Source organism: Rhinopithecus bieti, unplaced genomic scaffold (genome assembly GCF_001698545.2).
Source record: "Rhinopithecus bieti isolate Rb0 unplaced genomic scaffold, ASM169854v2 scaffold_1918, whole genome shotgun sequence".
Lineage (NCBI taxonomy): Eukaryota > Metazoa > Chordata > Mammalia > Primates > Cercopithecidae > Rhinopithecus > Rhinopithecus bieti.
In genome coordinates, this window is record NW_016803680.1 from 1,618,380 (window position 1) to 1,636,734 (window position 18,355).

At 41.2% G+C, this 18,355-nt stretch overlaps 1 protein-coding gene across 1 annotated transcript in view; it reads right to left on the reverse strand.

Moving 5' to 3' along the window:
* DNAH3 (dynein axonemal heavy chain 3) overlaps window positions 1-18,355 on the reverse strand; it is a 215,466-nt gene that overhangs the window by 76,033 nt on the left and 121,078 nt on the right. Inside the window, 7 exon segments of the mRNA XM_017850181.1 lie at window positions 10,251-10,318; window positions 10,321-10,353; window positions 10,355-10,495; window positions 10,498-10,511; window positions 12,623-12,752; window positions 15,559-15,664; window positions 17,943-18,043. Coding sequence (XP_017705670.1) covers window positions 10,251-10,318; window positions 10,321-10,353; window positions 10,355-10,495; window positions 10,498-10,511; window positions 12,623-12,752; window positions 15,559-15,664; window positions 17,943-18,043 — 593 coding nt within the window.

Sequence of the window (18,355 nt, forward strand, 5' to 3'; positions counted from 1 at the left end):
GAGCCATGACCACGCTGCTGCACTCCAGCCTGGACAACAGAATGAGGCTCTGTCTCAAAAGAAAAGAAAAGAAAGAAAAGAAAAAAAAAAGAAAAGAAAAGAGAGGAGAGGAGAGGAGAGAGAAGAGGACAGGAGAGGAGAGGGGAGGAGAGGAGAGGAGAGGAGAGGAGAGGAGAGGAGAGGAGAGGAGAGGAGAAGAGGAAGAGAAGAGAAGAGGAAGAGAAGAGAGAGAAGAGATGGGGAAGAGAAGAGGGAGAAGAGAAAGAAGAGAAGAGAAGAAGAGAAGTGAAGAGAAGAGAAGAGAAAAGATTTCACTAGTAAAAGTAGATTTACCAGCTGTGTGACCTTGGCTAAGTTTACCATTTGCACATCTGTAAAATGGGACTGATTTTATGTCAAGCTCGGAAAGGCACTAGGGAGAGTGAGTGAGATATGCGTGTCAAACATCTAGCATAGCTCTGGGCACACAGAAGGCACTTGGTAAATTTAGCTCTAGCTCTCCTTGGTTTTCATCAGAGTAATGGCTCCTGTTCTCTTTGTGTTGTGATTATAACTTAAACTCTGATCTGGGTGCAAGAGGAGAAAGAGGAGAATAGCAGAAATTAAGGAATGGATTGGTAATGAATTGGTAAATGATTTCTATCCCCCCACCCCAGCTCTGCTTTCTTCTCCTGCACTTGGAAAAATAAGGTAAACTTTTCAACTGGGCAGTGAGTGACTTTTCAAAGGTCACACAATGAATGAGTGAATAAAGAGAAATTCAGCACTTTCTGGACAAACGGTTCCCTGGGTTGACAAACAAAGATCCATGTCAGACAATATGAGCCCAACATTGACAGAATCCCACAAGGGTCTGCTTGCTTTCCTTAGTGTATGCTTCCCAGTATAGTTCCTCCAGCACTTATTTGAGAGATCCATTTATGCCATGCTTTGTGTATCATGAAAATCCTAGAAAACAATGTCCCCTGAAGCCAGAGAAGGCCTTCCTGGAGCACTCAGCATTCGAATTTTAATCGTGGGCCCTCATGCATAGGCTAGAAAGGCATTTTAAGCTTTTGAATATGGTTATAAGAAAGGACAGGGTCTTGCTATGTTGCTCAGGCTAGTCTCAAACTCCCAGGCTCAAGCGATCCTTCCAACTCAGCCTCCTGTGTAGTTGGGATTACAGGCATGAACCACCATCCCTGGCAAAAACCTGTTTTTTTAAAAAAACAATAAACTGCTGCAAAAGAAGATATACACAAAGGAAGTCAGTTTGCAGGACATGATGAAAATTATGTTTGTTTTATGCTGCATCTGCTGGGTAGGGCATAGAGGTAGGAGATGAGGCCATGGTTGTGGACAGGAGATATTATAAGGGAAAATTAGAAACTGAGTGGGAGCTGTGCACATCACATCATTGGCTCTCTAGCTGCAGAAGGAAAGGAAAGAGTCATCACAAAATGATCTGAAAGTGAGGTCAAGGGCAATTCATCTACCATCTCTGCAGACACAGCATAAACAGATTGATCTTGAAGGATAAGGAAGGCAGAAAACAACATGTGGAGCCTGTGGAAAAAAACTGTAAAATGTAAAAAAAAAAAAAAAAAAGTGCAAAGGAACGTCATATAGAGATTAACCTGAAGAATTTATCTCTGAACTCTTTTTTTTGGGGGGGGACAGGATCTCACCGTATCACCCAGGCTGGAGTGCAGTGGTCATGCATGGCTGTAGGTGTATCACAGCTCACTGCAGCCTCAAACTCCTAGGCTCAAGTGATCCTCCTGCCTCAGCCTCCCAAGTAGCTGAGAATAAGATATGTGTGCCATCATACCTGGCTAATTTGTTTTGTATTTTTTGTAGAGACAGGGTTTTACAATGTTGCCCAGGATGGTCTCAAACTCCTGGGCTCAAGCAATCCACCTGCCTCAGCTTCCCAAAGTACTGGGATTACAGGGGTGAGCCACTGTGCCAGGCTGAAACTTGTTTTTTGCAGGACTTGAAGCCAAATTTCAAGAAAACTCTTTGGTATCTTCCATAAGGTGCAGAAAGACCTAACTTTAAGTGAAGCAGGAAAGCAACAAAGGAGAAACAAGCTAAGATGAAAAGGCAAGATGAGATAAAAAGTGAGATGGACGCCCTAAGAGGTGATGATGATAACAGCAACAAAATTGCTCACATCTATTTAACATTTCCTACATATTGTGCTTTATTCAAAGTATTTTTACATGTATTAACTCATTTAATTCTTACTATTATTATTGTCCCCATTTTATAATTGAGGGAACTAAGGAGGATAAATAAGTTGCTCAAAGTCACCCCAGCAGTAAGTGTTGGAGTCAGGGTCTGAACTCTGACAATTTCACTCCATGACCTGTACTTTCCCATCCTTGCACTAACAAAGCCTGGCACAGGAACAAAAGATACAAAGGCAGAATTAAAATCATTCAAGACTGTAAAAAGAATCATTGAAGTTGTGGGTGGCTGATATCAAAATGAAAAGTGCACCTCGGAAGACCAAAACCCCAAGACAAGAAAAAAGGAGATGATGGTTATGGGAGCCAGAGAATAAAGTTTTTCCTTGCTGATGGAAAGGATGCATCACATTGCAGGCAAAATAAACAAAAGGGGACACAGTCTGTTAAAAACAAAACAGAAACAAAACCTACCAAAACATTAAATAAAGAACATATGAAAAACAAACTACCACTTTATATATAATTCAACCTCACTTCTAATTTAAAAAAGAAGAAATTTAAATTAGATACTATTTTCACTTTTCAAATGTAAACAGAATGCCAAAATACATGAGGCAAAACTGATAGACCTTCAAGGAGAAATAGACAAATCCAATATCATAGCTGGATACTTCAACCACCCTTGTCAATCAGTAATTGGCAGGTAACAGTTAGAAAATAAGTAGGAATATAGTGAAACCGAAGAGCACCCTCATCAATTAACAAGATCAAATTGACATTCATTACTGTATCCAACAACAGAAGACTACATATTTTCTTAAGCTCACATGAAACATTCACCAAGATAGAACACATCCTGGGCAATAAAACACTTTTTAATTTTTTTTAGGCAGGGTTTCACTCTCTTACTCTGTCACCCAGGCTGGAGTACAGTGGGATGATCATAGCTCACTGCAGCCTCCAACTCCTAGGCTCAGGCAATCATCCCACCTCAGCCTCCTGAGTAGCTGGGACAACAGGTGTTTGCTACCACACCCAGCTAATTTTCGTTGTTTGTTCTTGTAAAGATAGGATTTTGACATGTTGCCCAGGCTGGTCTCAAACTCCTGTGCTTAAGTGATCCTCCATCTTGGCCTCCTACAGTGCTGGGATTACAGGTGTGAGCCACCGTGCACAGCCAAAAAGAAAGATCTAAAATCAATAATCTAAGCATTCATCTTAGGAAACTAGAGAGAGTAAATTAAATAAAAGGAAGCAGAACAGAAGAAATAAAAATAATTGCAGAAATCATGAAACTGACAATAGGAAATTAATAGATAAAATTAACAAAAGCTGCATCTTTGAAGAATTAATAAAATTGACAGGCTGGGCACAGTGGGTCACGCCTGTAATCCCAGAACTTTAGGAAGCTGAGACGGGTAGATCACTTGAGTCCAGGAGTTTGAGACCAGCCTGGGCAGATCCTAGCTGTTAAAAAAAAAAAAAAATGATAAACCTTTAGACAGGTTAACCAAGAAAAAAAGAGAAGACAGCACTAATATCAAGAATGAGGCTGGGCATGGTGGCTCACGCCTGTAATCCCAGCACTTTGGGAGGCCAAGGCAGGTGGATCACCTGAGGTCGGGAGTTTGAGACTAGCCTGACCAACATGGAGAAACCCCATCTCTACTAAAAATACAAAATTAGCCAGGCGTGGTGGCACATGACTTTAATACCAGCTACTTGGGAGGCTGAGGCAGGAGAATCACTTGAACCTGGGAGGATGAGGTTACGGTGAGCCAAGATCATGCCATTGCACTCCAGCCTGGGCAACAAGGGCAAAACTCCATCACAAAAAAAAAAAGAGAGAGAAAGAGAAATAAAGGCCATCAGTACTGATTCTATGGACATTAAGAAGATAATAAAGGAGTATTATGAACAACTTTACACCAACAAATTTGATAAATAAAATAAACTAATTCCTTGAAAGACATGATTTACATGATTCACATAAGGAGAAGTAGATAATTTGAATAGGCTGTTATACATTAAAGAAATTTAATCAACAATTAACAACCTTCCAAGAGAAAAAGTGCCAGGCCAAGATGGGTTCACTGGTGAATTCTATCAAACATTTAATGAAGAAATGATACAAATTCTCTACAATCTCTTACAGAAAATAGAAGCAGAGGACACACTTTATAACTCATGCTATGAGGCCAGCATTACGCTAATACCAAAGCCAGATAAAGACATTATAAGAGAGGAAAATTACAGACAAGTATCTCTCATCAACATAGATGCAAAAATCTTCAACAAAATATTAGCAAATCAAATCCAACAACATATGGAAAGTATTACACACCATAATCAAGTGGTATTTATTCCACTTGATTATTCCAGGTATATAAGGCTGGCTCAACATTTAAAAATCAAGTAATGTAATTCATTGCATTAACAGGCTAAAGAAGAAAAGTCATATCATCACATGAATAGATTCAGAAAATGCATTGACAAAATCCAACGTCAACTCATGACAAAGACTCTCAGTAAACTAGGAACAGAGAGAACTCCTCAACTTGATAAAGAATATCAACAAAAAACCTTCAGCCAAACATCACACTTAATGGCCAAGAACTAGAAGCTTTCCTCCTAAGACTAGGAACAAGATAAAGAGGCCCTTTTTCATTAATTCTGTTCAGTATCATACTGGAAGTCCTAGCTAATGGAATAAGACAAGAAAAGGAAATAAAATATTGGGAGGGAAGAAATAAAACTGTCTGTCAATGGCATAATTATGTTAAAAAAACCCCAAAGAATCCACAAAAAAACTTTTGGAACTTACAAGTGATTGTAGCAAGATGGCTGGACATGAGATTAATATACAAAAGTCAATTGCTTTTCTATATACAGGCAATGAACAAGTGGAATTTGAAATGAAAACACAATACCATTTATATTAACTCCAAAAAAGAAGGAACTACTTAGGTATAAATTTAACAAAAAATATACAAGATCTATATGAGGAAAACTATAAAACTCTAGCCAAAGAAATAAAAAACAGTCTAAATAAATAGATAATCCATGTTTATAAATAGAAAGACCCCAAATTATTAAGAAATCTGTTCTTCTTGACTTGGTCTAGGTAAACACAGGCTTAACATTATCCAGCAATAGCATGTCTATGTGTTTACTAAATAAATTAATGGAAAAGTTATGTTCACAAAAGGCCTTTACATAAATGTTTATAACTGCTTTATTTATAAGCACCAAAAATTGTAATAAACCAAAAGGATGTAATAAACCCATCCTTTAATGGGTGGATGGATAAACATATGTACAATGCAATATTATTAAGTGATAAAGAAGCAATCTAACAAAGAAAAAAAATGCATGTAGGAACCTCAACTGCATATTGCTAAATGAAATAAGGCAGTCTAAAAATTTCACATACTGTATGATTCCAAGAATATCATGTCTTGGAAAAGTCAAAACTATAGAGACAGTAAAAAGATCAGTGGTTGCCTGGGGATCAGGGAAGGAAGGGAGGATGAAGAGGTGGAGCACAGGATTTTTTGGGTTGTGTGAAACTATCCTACATGATTCTGTAATGGTGAATACGTGACATTTACATCTTTGTCAAAACCCATAGGACATACAACACAAGAGTGAACCTTAATGTAGACTATGAACTTTGTTTATAATAATTTAGCAATATTGGTTCATCAATTGTAACTATAATACCACAGTACTGCAAGATGTTAATGAGAGAACTGTGTTTGCGTGGGTAAGGAGAAGTGGCATATGGAAACTCTGTATTTTCTGCAACATTTTTCTATAAATTTAAGACTAAAGTCTATTAAAACTTTTTTTAAAGGAGAAGAAAGTTAAAATGCGATATGATTTTCATATTTCAAATTGCTTGAGGTTTTTTTTGTTTTGTTTTGTTTTTTGAGATGGAGTCTTGCTCTGTCGCCCAGGCTGGATTGCAGTGGTGTGATATCTCAGCTCACTGCAACCTTTGCCTCCCAGGTTCAAGCAAATCTCCTGCCTCAGCCTCCTGAGTAGCTGGGACTACAGGCGCCCACGACCAAGTCCAACTAATTTTTGTATTTTTAGTAGAGATGGTGTTTCACCATGTTGGCCATGCAAATCTCAAATTCCTGGCCTCAAGTGATCCGCCTGCCTCAGCCTCCCAAAGTGCTGAGATTACAGGTGTGAGTCACTGTGCCTGGCTAAGATATGATTTTCATATTTCAAATTGCTTAAGATTTTGAAAAGACAATACTCAGTGAGGCATAAGGGAAGTTTAGCAACCAAAAGCTTTAAAATGTTACCGACCTCTTGACTCAGCAATTCTATTTTAGGAAATCATCATAAGGAAATAACAATGAATTAAGCAAATATGTAGCCACTAGAATGTTGTTAATGATAGAAAAAACTAGGAGATAAAAGTACAGAATGATCTTATATTTTAAAAACAAACCTGGAGATACATACATGCATAAGAAAATGTCTAATTGTCGTCAAAATGTTAATCATGGTTGTCTTTTATCACATATTTTATTGTACATTTTTTTCTGAAAAAATTAGAATGAACTTCATACCCACCACGATGGCTATTATCAGTAAAACCTACAGAGAAAATACAACTACTGGTGAGGATGTGGAGGAATCAGAACTTCTGTGTATCACTGGTGGGCATGTACAATACTGTGGCCTCTAAGGAAAACATTACAGCAGTTCCTCAAAAAATTAAACGTGGCATTAACATATGATCCAGATTTTCACTTCTTAGTATAAACACCAAAGATAGCAGAGACTCAAAAGACAGTATTCGTACACCCATGTTCATAACAGTTTTACTTGCCATAGCCAAAAGATGGAAGCAACTCAAGGGTCCACTGACAGATGAATGGATGAACAAAACGTGGTGTGTACATGAAACGGAATATATTCAGCCTTAAAAAGAAAGGAAATTCTGACACATGCTACAACATGGATGAACGCTGAAGACATTATGCTAAGTAAAATAAGCCAGTCACAAGAAGACAAATACCGTATGATTCCTCTTACATGCAGTACCCAGGAGAGAAAGTAGAATGATTATTTCCCGGGTAGGGGTGGAAAAGGGGCATTGGGGCAGGTACTGTTGAATGAGAACAGTTATGGTTAGGGAAGGTGAAAAACGTCTTGGAGATGGAGGGAGGTGATGGTTGCCCAACAATGTGAATGTATTTAATGCCACTGATTTGAACAATTAAAAATGGTCAAAATGGTAAATTTGGTGTATGTGTATTTTACTATGACAATAAAATAAGCAAAAATCATCCAAACCAAAAACTCAATGAATGCACGACAATCTGACTAATGGATTGGTACAGAGACAGAGCCTCCATGGGGTCCATCTTGCGAAAGGAGCATGTCTTGGGCCCCCAAAATCATTAAGCTAAAAGGAAAAGTCAAGCAGGGAATCCCTTAGGGCAAACCTGTCTCCCATTCTATTCAAAGCCACCCTTCTGCTCACTGAGATAAAAGCTTATCTGATTGCCTCTTTTGGAGAGGCTAATCAGAAACTCAAAAGAATGCAACCATTTCTCTCTTATCTACCTATGTCTTGGAAGTCTCCACCCCACTTCAAGTTGTCCCGCCTTTCCAGAGGGCACCAATGTTCACCTTACATACGTTGATTGATGTCTCATGTCTCCCTAAAATGTATAAAACTGTGCTCTGACCACCTTGGGCGCATGTTGTCAGGGCCTCCTGAGCTGTGTCAAAGGCGTGCATCCTTAACCTTGGCAAAATAAACTTTCTGAATTAACTGAGACCTGTCTCAGAATTTTGGGGTTCACAATCTGACAGATGGCCATGTGTCACATGAAGCGCGCAAGCTGTGCAGAGAAAGAGTATGTGGCAGGCGGTAATTGTATCTACTTGCTCATTCATTATTTCATTATTATGAAAAAAATTCAAACATACAGAAACATGGAAGACATTGTACAGTGAACATTTGTATACTCACCTTCTAGATTTTACCATTAGCTTTTTATTTGTTTTAGTACATACTGGGTCATCCCTCTACCCTTCCTTTAATCTATCTTTTTTACAAAAAAAATACAAAATTAATTGTTAAGCATCTACACACTTTCTCATAAATACATCAGCATGCTTATCACTACCTAGTGTTCAGTATTTATTTATATATTTTTTCCTTTGACATAAATCTTACAACGAAATGCACACATCCTAAGCCCACATTTACTAAGTTTTGGCAAATACACATATTTGTGTAATCCAGGTCACTCTTAAGATATGCAACATTACTGTCTCCCCTGGAAGTTCTCTCGTGGCCCTGGATACACCTTTTTTTGTTTTACAATTGCAAAAAGTAAAGCTATTTGGGAAGTATTTATAGTATGATCTTTTTGTTCTAGGAATACAGAAAAAACTGAAAGAAAACATAGTGATATTTCTGGAGCGTGGGATTACCATTGATCTTAATTTTGTTCTATTCCTTTCTCCGTATTTTCCAAATTTTTTTTTTTTTTTTTGAGACGGAGTCTTGCTCTGTCGCCCAGGCTGGAGTGCAGTGGCCGGATCTCAGCTCACTGCAAGCTCCGCCTCCCGGGTTCACGCCATTCTCCTGCCTCAGCCTCCCGAGCAGCTGGGACTACAGGCGCACGCCACCTCGCCCAGCTAGTTTTTTTTTGTATTTTTTAGTAGAGACAGGGTTTCACCGTGTTAGCCAGGATGGTCTCGATCTCCTGACCTCGTGATAATACTCTGACATACAGTGAATACACGAAAAACCCGTCCTCGCTCCCAAAAAAGTGCTGATTACAGGCTTGAGCCCAGCGCACCGGCCTCCAAAAATTTTAATAAATAAATACTCTTACTTAGGTGGTAAGAAAACAAACAAAAGTACTTAGAAGAACCATCTTCCTTATAAGAAAATGATGCACCCACAAAGAATATTTATAGTCACTAAAAATGAAATCAGTTTGAAAAGATAGTGTAATGTCACGAAAACAATTGGAAAAACATATTGAGATAGACTATTAAAATAATAACTGCGGCCAGGTGGCAGTGGGCTCATGCCCAGTAATCCAAGCATTTGGGAGAGACAGAAGGACAAGAGTGGATAACAACTTAAGGATCAAGAGTTTGAGACAGACTGGCAAAATGTGGCGAAAGCCAAATCTCTAAACTAAAATACCAAATTAAGCCCAGCATAGAAGAGAGATAAGACAGACACTAGAATAAATCCAGCTACTTGGAGGCTGAGGACGGAGAATCTCTTGAACTGGGGGCGGAGGTTGCAGCGAGCAAGATCGTACCACCACACTCCAGCAGGGGCAAGAGGCCAGATCCATCTCAAAAACAAACAACAACAAAACTATATGACAATTAAAAGAATATTAATACCGTAAGTACCCCTATTATGAAGGCATGTCAACACACAACAGAGAAATAGAAAGGCAATAAGAAAAACCAAGGGTCTATATTTCCTCATTTTGTTTTGGTGATGGAATTATAGGTAATTTTGTGCAAATAAAACAGTCATATCATCTTTTCCTAAATTCAAAGTGGTTAAGTATCCATAAAACCCTGACTTTAGGACGCACCCATGGGCCAACTCTTTTTTTTTTGAGACAAGCCCAGTTTGTTGCTCAGGCTGGAGTGCAGTGGCATGATCTCAGCTCACATGCACCTCTACTCCCTGACTCAAGCAATCCTCCTGCCTCAGCCTCCTGATAGCTGGTATTTTACAGGCGCGTGTCACCATGCTGACTAATTTTGTTTGTAATTTTCAATAGCGACGAGGTTTCATGATGTTGGCCAGGCTGGCCTGACATGCTCGACCTCAGTGGATCTGCCTACCTCGGCCTCCCAAAGTGCTGGGATTGCCAGTGTGAGCCACCTGCCAGCCAATGATGATATTTTAATTCTGTCGTTCCTTATACATTTATTAAGCCATTATGCCTGGCCTTCCTTGGCTTTGTAAAGGGTTCACCTGTCTGCCATTCTGGTTGGCATTTAGAAACGTAATTCCAAACTATTTACTAGAATATAACAAACCGGGTTCTAAATTACCTCTTTCTGGAAGGTATTGTTTCTTGGTGACGGGTTTTGGCCGCTTTTGGGCCTGGGTGGTTATCGTCGCGATGCCCATGATCAGGTTGCGGAAAACCACATCACAACCATTTCTTTCTGCTGTCTGCATGTGATGGTGCCAGCCCACGGTCCAGCACCAAAGGAAAAGAGAAAACAGTCCCTTGGAGCCAGAGAAAGATTTGTTGACTTGACAGGCTTCCTAATTCCATTTCCTCCTCTTCTAACTGCCCCTGATTTCATCTGTAAGTGAGAAAGCGAATCTCCCAGGACAGAGTGGCACGAACTGGCCACAGATATAACGGGCTTGAACTGGTTGGGCTTTGCGCGCTTTGAAGGGTCTGGGGCCGAGGGGCGACTGATATTGACGAGTTGCCTATCACCGCTAGCCAGATCATTTATCACATGCATTTTTTTTTTTTGAAACAGTGTCTCACTCTGTCTCCCAGGTTGGAGTGGGGCAGGGGCGTGCAGTCACAGGCTCCACTGTAGTCTCGACCTCCCGGCCTCCACAAGTGGACCCCTCTCCTCCTCGCGCGCCCCGTCCTGAAGTAGCTGGGACCAAGCAGGCCCAGCCCCACATCTGGCTAATTTTTGTATTTTTTGTAGAGATGGGTTTTGCCAGGTTGCCGCAGGCTGGTCTCGAACTCCTGAGCTCAGCAATCCACCCACCTCGGCCGTCCTCAAAATGCTGGGATTATAGGGCGTGACCAATATTTTTATTTTATATATATAATTTTTTAAATATATATATATATAACTATATAATATATAATATACATAAATATATAGAATACCTATAAATATATATATACTTTTTTGAGCTGGAATCTAGCTCTGTCGTCCATACTCGAGTGCAGTGGCACCATCTCGGCTCACTACAACCTCCGCCTCCCAGGTACACGTGATTCTCCTGCCTCAGCCTCCTGAGTAGCTGGGATTACAGGTGGCCACCACTATGCCCAACTAATTTTTGTATTTTTAGTAGAGACGGGGTTTCACTTTGTTGTTGGCCAGGCTGGTCTCGAACTCCTGATCTCGTGATCTACCCACCTCAACTTCCCAAAGTGCTGGAATTACAAGCGTGAGCCACCGTGCCCAGCCTTTGTTGCAATATTTTTATTGCAGTAAAATACATGATGTATAATTTACCATCTAACCATTTTTTAGTGTATAGTTCAGTGGTATTAAGTGCATTCATATTGCTGTGCAACCATCACCACCATCTATATCCAGAACTGGATATAGAAGCTCTTTGCCCATTAAACAATAACTTCCCCCTCCATCCTCCCTCATCCCCTTTGCAATCAGAACTCTCCTTTCTGTCCTTATAAATTTGGCTACTCTACATACATTATAGAGGTAGAATTGCACAGTCATTTTGTGACTTTCTTAGTATAATGGCTTTAGTGTTCATCCAAGCTATAGCATGCATCAGAATTTATTTCCTTTTTAAGGCTAAATAGTATTTCATTGCAAAATTACAACACATTTTGCTTATTTGTTCATCCATCAGTAGACACATGGGTTGTTTTCACCATTTGACTACTGTGAACAAAAGTTCTATGAACATGGTTATACAAATATCTGATTGAGTCTCTGCTTTCAATTCTTTTGGGTTTATATCCAGAGGTGAAAGTGCTGGATCAGTAAGTCTACATTTACTTTTTTGTTTTTTTGGATATTAATCTCTTATCAGAGAGGAGTTAAGACGGGGGTCCCGCTATGTTCATCTCCCTCTGGGATATCCCTGTGAGGTAGAAAGGGCAGGAATACTACTCTCATTATGTGAATGAGGAGCCTTAGACTGAGGAATGATGGAGTAATTTGCACTAGAACACCCCCCAAAAATCAGTATCAGACAAAGACTAAACACATGGATTTTCCCTACCAAACTCTACTATCTGCACTCCAAAGGCTTGCTTGTTCTAGACCAAACAGCCAGTCTTGTTGTAATTCAATGGGGGCCAAAGAGAGGTGGGAGCAGAAAAAATAGTCAAGGTAGGCCAGGTGCTGTGGCTCATGCCTGTAATCCCAGCACTTTGGGAGGCAGAGGCAGGTGGACCACTTGAAGTCATGAGTTCAAGACCAGCTTGGTCAACATGGTGAAACCTGTCTCTACTAAAAACACACAAAAAATAGAGTGGTGTGTGCCTTAATCTCAGCTACTCAGAAGGCCAAGGCAGGAGAATCACTTGAACCTGGGAGGCGGAGGCTGCAGTGAGCCAAGATCATGCCACTGCACTCTAGCCTTGGTGATAGAGTTAGACTTCATTTCAAAAAAAAGAAAAAGAAAGAAATAGCCAAAGTAGACCCATCCCCCATGTGGCTAAAGAATCATGGCTAGCACTTACCAAGTAGAGAGGAGTACAGTCTCATCATTGAGAAGGCAAGGTGGATGGGAGACGTTTGGACAACAAATTTACAATGAAGGCGACCAAATTCCAGGCAGGGCTGGACAAGCCACATGAACATATCATTGACCTGAAAGTAGAAAGCTCCATGAGACTTGGAGACATGATCAACAAGTGAGTTGAAGACCAAGAGCTTGGCCTACCTCCTGAGGCTAGAGACGCTGGTTAGACTGCTGATTTTACATGTAGGTGCCTTGGGGGAAAACTTACAGGCAACAAAACTCCTATCTCAGTGTCCTCCTTCAGGGTCCTAAGACTGTTGCCCACAGGCCATGTTAACTCAGTTTCCCATCCACATTCCACTGCCCAGAGCTGATACTCAAGAGAGGCTTGGAAACACTCTGGGTCAGCTACAAGATGCATAAAATGTGTTTAGAACCCAACTACTGGCCGGGTGAGGTGGCTCAAGCCTGTAATCCCAGCACTTTGGGAGGCTGAGACGGGCAGATCACGAGGTCAGGAGATCGAGATCATCCTGGCGAACACGGTGAAACCCCGTCTCTACTAAAAAAATACAAAAAACTAGCCGGGTGAGGTGGCGGGCGCCTGTAGTCCCAGCCACTTGGGAGGCTGAGGCAGGAGAATGGCGTGAACCTGGGAGGTGGAGCTTGCAGTGAGCTGAGATCCGGCCACTGCACTCCAGCCTGGGCGACAGAGCAAGACTCCGTCTCAAAAAAAAAAAAAGAACCCAACTACTGTATCTGCCTTTGTTTCTATAAAAAGTATTAGGAATTCTAAACAACTAATTTACAAATGACTGATAGACACTGGTGAGGTGGGACTCCTGTATAAATTAGTCAAAGAGAGTACACAGCTAATTTGGGGGGCTCATTTTCAGTAATTCACCACATGTATGGGTAGGTTTGTATGCTCTTATTTGGGGGTATCATGATTCTTGCCTCTAGTATCTGTTCGCCAGTCCATTTACTCTTTTAAAAAGTTATCCGGCTTGCTTTCCTTGTAATGCTTTTTTAAACCTTTAACCTTTGTTATGCTTTTTAAAAAAAGATTTATTGATTTACTTACTTAATTTTTTTTTTTTTTTTGAGCCGGAGTTTTGTTCTGTCGCCGAGGCTTGAGTGCAATGGTGTGATCTCAGCTCACCACAACCTCCACTCCCCTGGGTTCAAGCGATTCTCCTGCCTCAGCCTCCCTGAGTAGCTGGGATTACAGGCATGCACCATCATGCTCAGCAATTTTTGTACTTTTAGTAGAGACAGGGTTTTACCATGTTGGCCATGCTGGTCTCGAACTCCTGACCTCAAGTGATCCGCCCACCTCGGCCTCCCAAAGTGCTGGGATTACAGGCGTGAGCCACTACACTCAGCCTCTTTGTTATACTTTATCTGTGACTTTCCCTATGCACATTTTTTTTTTAAGAAGTAGGAAGGCCATCACTAAATAAATACACACTTAGGTGTGGATCTATATGGATAATACATGTATGTGTAGATGCATTTATATGTATACATAAAAATACAGGTATACATGGAAATGTGGTATATCAATTCAGTCAACAAATATTTATTGAGCATCTACTAATTGCACGGTAGTAGTGCTGGGGATAAACAATGGAATAGGTAGACAAGGAACTCTCATGGAGTTTACAGTCTGAGAGGCAGGGAAGACAAACAATAAATAACTAATCTAGCAGGGAAATCAGTAAAATACCTACAGATCATGCAAAGTCCTAGCAGGAAACACTAAGGTGTTATGGTGAAGAATAACAGGAAGGGTTTAAATAGGGTAGTTAAAGAAGGCTTCCTGGAGGAGGAGATTTTTATGTTGAGAACTACATGATGAGGGTGAGCCAACTCTGAGATAAACTGAGGCAAGAGTCCCAGGAATAGGTATAAAAAGAGCAAAAGCCTTGAGGTGGTGAAACCTGGGCTTGTCTTGGAAACAAGACAGGACTGCTGGAGATTGCTAAGCTGTGGCTGAGAAAGAGCAGGCAACGAGATTGCAGAGGCAGGTGGGGCCAGATCACAGAGTCTCATGGGCCCTGATAAGGAGTTAAACTTTGTGCCAGGGACATTGGGGAGTCCCTAAATGACTTTACATATATGGGGACTCGGCAGCTTTTGGTGTGTGTGTGTGTGTGGACTGGTGCTTGAATATGCACATGGATATGTACTCGTGTTTACACATTATCCATGTATGTAGGTGGTGACAGACATGGAACCGTCCTACATAATCCCCCAAAGAGTTTCCATTGTGGGAATAGACCCTTCTTGGATTCCTCAGTGGGAGACTTTCCCAAGCATTCTATTAACGCAGGGGAGGGCAAGAGGGACCACAGACACCGCTACTCCCTTCCTGCTTCCGGGTCTGAGAGTGTGGTCAGGTACCCGCCTAACCTGAACTTTCCCACCTCTTTAGAGAAGGGAAGAAGGGAGTGGTCGCTCACAGTAGCTGCAATGAAAGCACTTCTAACTGGTTCCAGCTCCCTCAAGGTGGGAGGTGCAGAGTCCAGGTTACAGGGATGGGAATTGGCAGCACAAAAAGGAACACCTGGTCCATCTCTAGAGAAGCTTCTACAGACATTTCTGTTAGTGGGGCAATGAAGAAAGAGGTGACATTTCAGCTTCCACAGAGAACATTCCTCAGCACTGGGATTCTCCACTGGGGATCCAGGGAGTGATGGGGAAGGAAGAAGAGGAAGGAGAAATTGACTGCACCACCCCATGCCTACCATATGGAGAAGAAAGTTGGAAAAATGGCAGGCAGCCAGGAAACAAGATAACTGGGGACAACAAGGGAATTCCCTGCCCCTTCTTGCCTCCTGGGACTATGAAGGTGAAGATGTACCTAGAAGACTCTCGAGATGAAAACCAGGGAGACAGGAGGAGGGGAAGGAAAGGGTCTGAGGGGCTCACCAATTCCTTGTGCTCCTCAGTGAGACTGGAGGGCAGGGTGTCCATGTAGGAATCCTTCAGGGGCTTCCAGCCTAGCTGATGGGGCTCCATGTAGATCATCCCACACCTGGAAAGCACAGAGGACCAGGCTAGGTGCTCGCTTGTTTGTTACTAATATGGGTTAACATTTATTGAGCATCTGCTGCATGTCAGGCACCATGCTAGGCATTAATGGATCTTGACAATAACCTAGTCCCCTGGGTTTACCCACCTTGAATCCTGTGTTCATCTGCCCCTTGATTTCTTTCCTTCATATACAGTGTTATGGCATTTCTATATGTTCCTAAAATGTTTGTTTGTCTGGAGACAGTGTCTTGCTCTGTTGCCCAGGCTGGAATACAGTGGTGCAATCTCGGCTCACTGCAACCTCTGCCTCCCTGGTTCAAGTGATTCTCATTTCTCAGCCTCCCGAGTAGCTGGGATTACAAGTGCGTCCCACCACACCTGGCTAATTTTTGTATTTTTAGTAGAGATGGGGTTTTGTCTTTAGCACTGACAGGGTTGGCCAGGCTGGTCTAGAACTCCTGGCCTCAAGTGATTCACCCACCTGGGCCTCCCAAATTGCTGGAATTACAGGTGTGAGCCACCAGCCTGTTCCTAAAGTGTTTATATTTTTACTTTAGTTGTTTTTAACAATTTAAAAGGGGTACAAACTATAGATAATATTTTGATCTTATTTTATTTTATACTATTAAAAATAGTAATAAAATTTATATATAAGCGTAAATATATTATTTATATATAAAATGAAAAATAATAACATGGAGTATTATACATAGCATATAACCATACAGTATATAATAATTATTAATTAGTATCAATAATATATGTATATATTGTATATAGTCATAACATTATATATAATAATATATATTATAGATATAATTATATTATTACAGTATCTGTATTATATATAGTATTGCTAAGATTTTGTCCTTAATAGAGTTACTAAGATTTACTTATATAGTTACACGTCAGTGCAGTTCTTTTCAGTACTTTATTATACATATTATAATTTCTGACTCTCTTATACTTTATTAATTCACTTTTTGTTGTTGTTTGTTTTTCAGATGGAGTCTTGTTCTGTCGCCAGGCTGGAGTGTAGTGGCGTGATCTTGGCTCACTGCAACTTGTGCCTCCTGGTTTCAAGCAATTCTCCTGCCTCAGCCTCCTGAGTAGCTGGGATTACGGGCACCCACCACCACGCCTGGCTATTTTTTTGTATTTTTTTTTTAGTAGAGATGAGGTTTTACCATGTTGGATCAGGCTGGTCTCAAACTGCTGACCTCAGGTAATCCGCCCGCCTCGGCCTCCCAAAGTGCTGGGATTACAGCATAAGTCATCGCACCTGGCCACCAGTTAACTTGATTAATAGGCATTTGGGCTGTTTCCAAGTGTTTGTTACTGTGAGTTCTGCCACTGTATTTTTTGTACAGATCTCCTATTGCACATGCCAAAAGTTTCCCTTGGGTCTGTACTTAGGAGAATGGCCAGTCTTGGGCATACAGAGATTCAACTTTAGGAGATAATATCAAACTGCTTCCAAAGTACTTGCTGGGTTTTAGACTCCCACCAGTAGTGTGGATTGAGGGCCGATTTTATGACAAATCTAAATGAATGAGACATAACACAATGCTAAGCAAATTAACGCAGGAACAGAAAACCAAATCCCATATGTTCTTACTTACAAATGGGAGCTAAACATTGAGTACACATGGACAGAAAGAAGGGAACAATCCCTGGGCGCAGTGGCTCACGCCTGTAATCCCAGCACTTTGGGAGGCTGAGGCAGGCAGATCATGACATCAGGAGTCTGAGACCAGCCGGGCCAACATGGTGAAACCCCATCTCTACTAATAATACAGAAATCAGCCGAGCGTGGTGGCACGCACTTGTAATCCCAGCTACTGGGGAGGCTGAGGCAGGAGAATCGCTTGAACCTGGGAGGCAGAAGTTGCAGTGAGTTGAGATCACGCCACTGCACTCCAGCCTAGGTGACAGAGTGAGACTCCATCTCAAAAAAAAAAAAAAAAAAAGAAGGGAATGATAGATATGGGAGCCTACCTGAGGGTGGAGGGTAGAGGAGGGTGAGGATGGAAAAACTACCTGATGAACTGGGTGACAAAACAATCTGTACCCCAAACCCCCATGCCATACAATTTACTCATGTAACAAAGCTGTGCGTATACCCCTGGAACCTAAAATAAAAATTGGAAAGAAAAATAATAATTATACAGATGATCTGTGAGGGCTTCATCACATTTGTGAAATTTGAGAGCTTTCTCTTCTGCTTAGGGTAAGTGGAGCCACACTGTCCCCTGGAGTGCCACTGAGGGCTGCCTCACCTGCTCACAGTGGCCGGAGAGGCTTGCTCAAGGTCGGCCGGCTCGAAGATCAGGCTCATCTTGGAGTTCATCTGGATAATTTCTCCACTCATGAGACACAGCTAAAAGTGCAAAGCAGAGGGTAATGGACAAGGGAAGAGCTTAAATTCCATCTGAAAGTAAAAGGTCTACAGTCAGACAAAGATGGTTTGATTCATTCCATAAATATTTCTTGAGCACTTACTATGTCCCAGGCACTGTTCTAGGTGCATAAAATAAACGAGACAAAATTTCCTATCCTCTTGGGGTTTACATTCTTCTGGGAGATGACAGACAATAAGCAAAATATATAGTGTTCAAAATGGTGAAAAGTGCTCTGGAGAAAAATTAAGTAGAAGAGGGGGTTGGAGAACCCTCAGTCAGGGTTGAGTGAG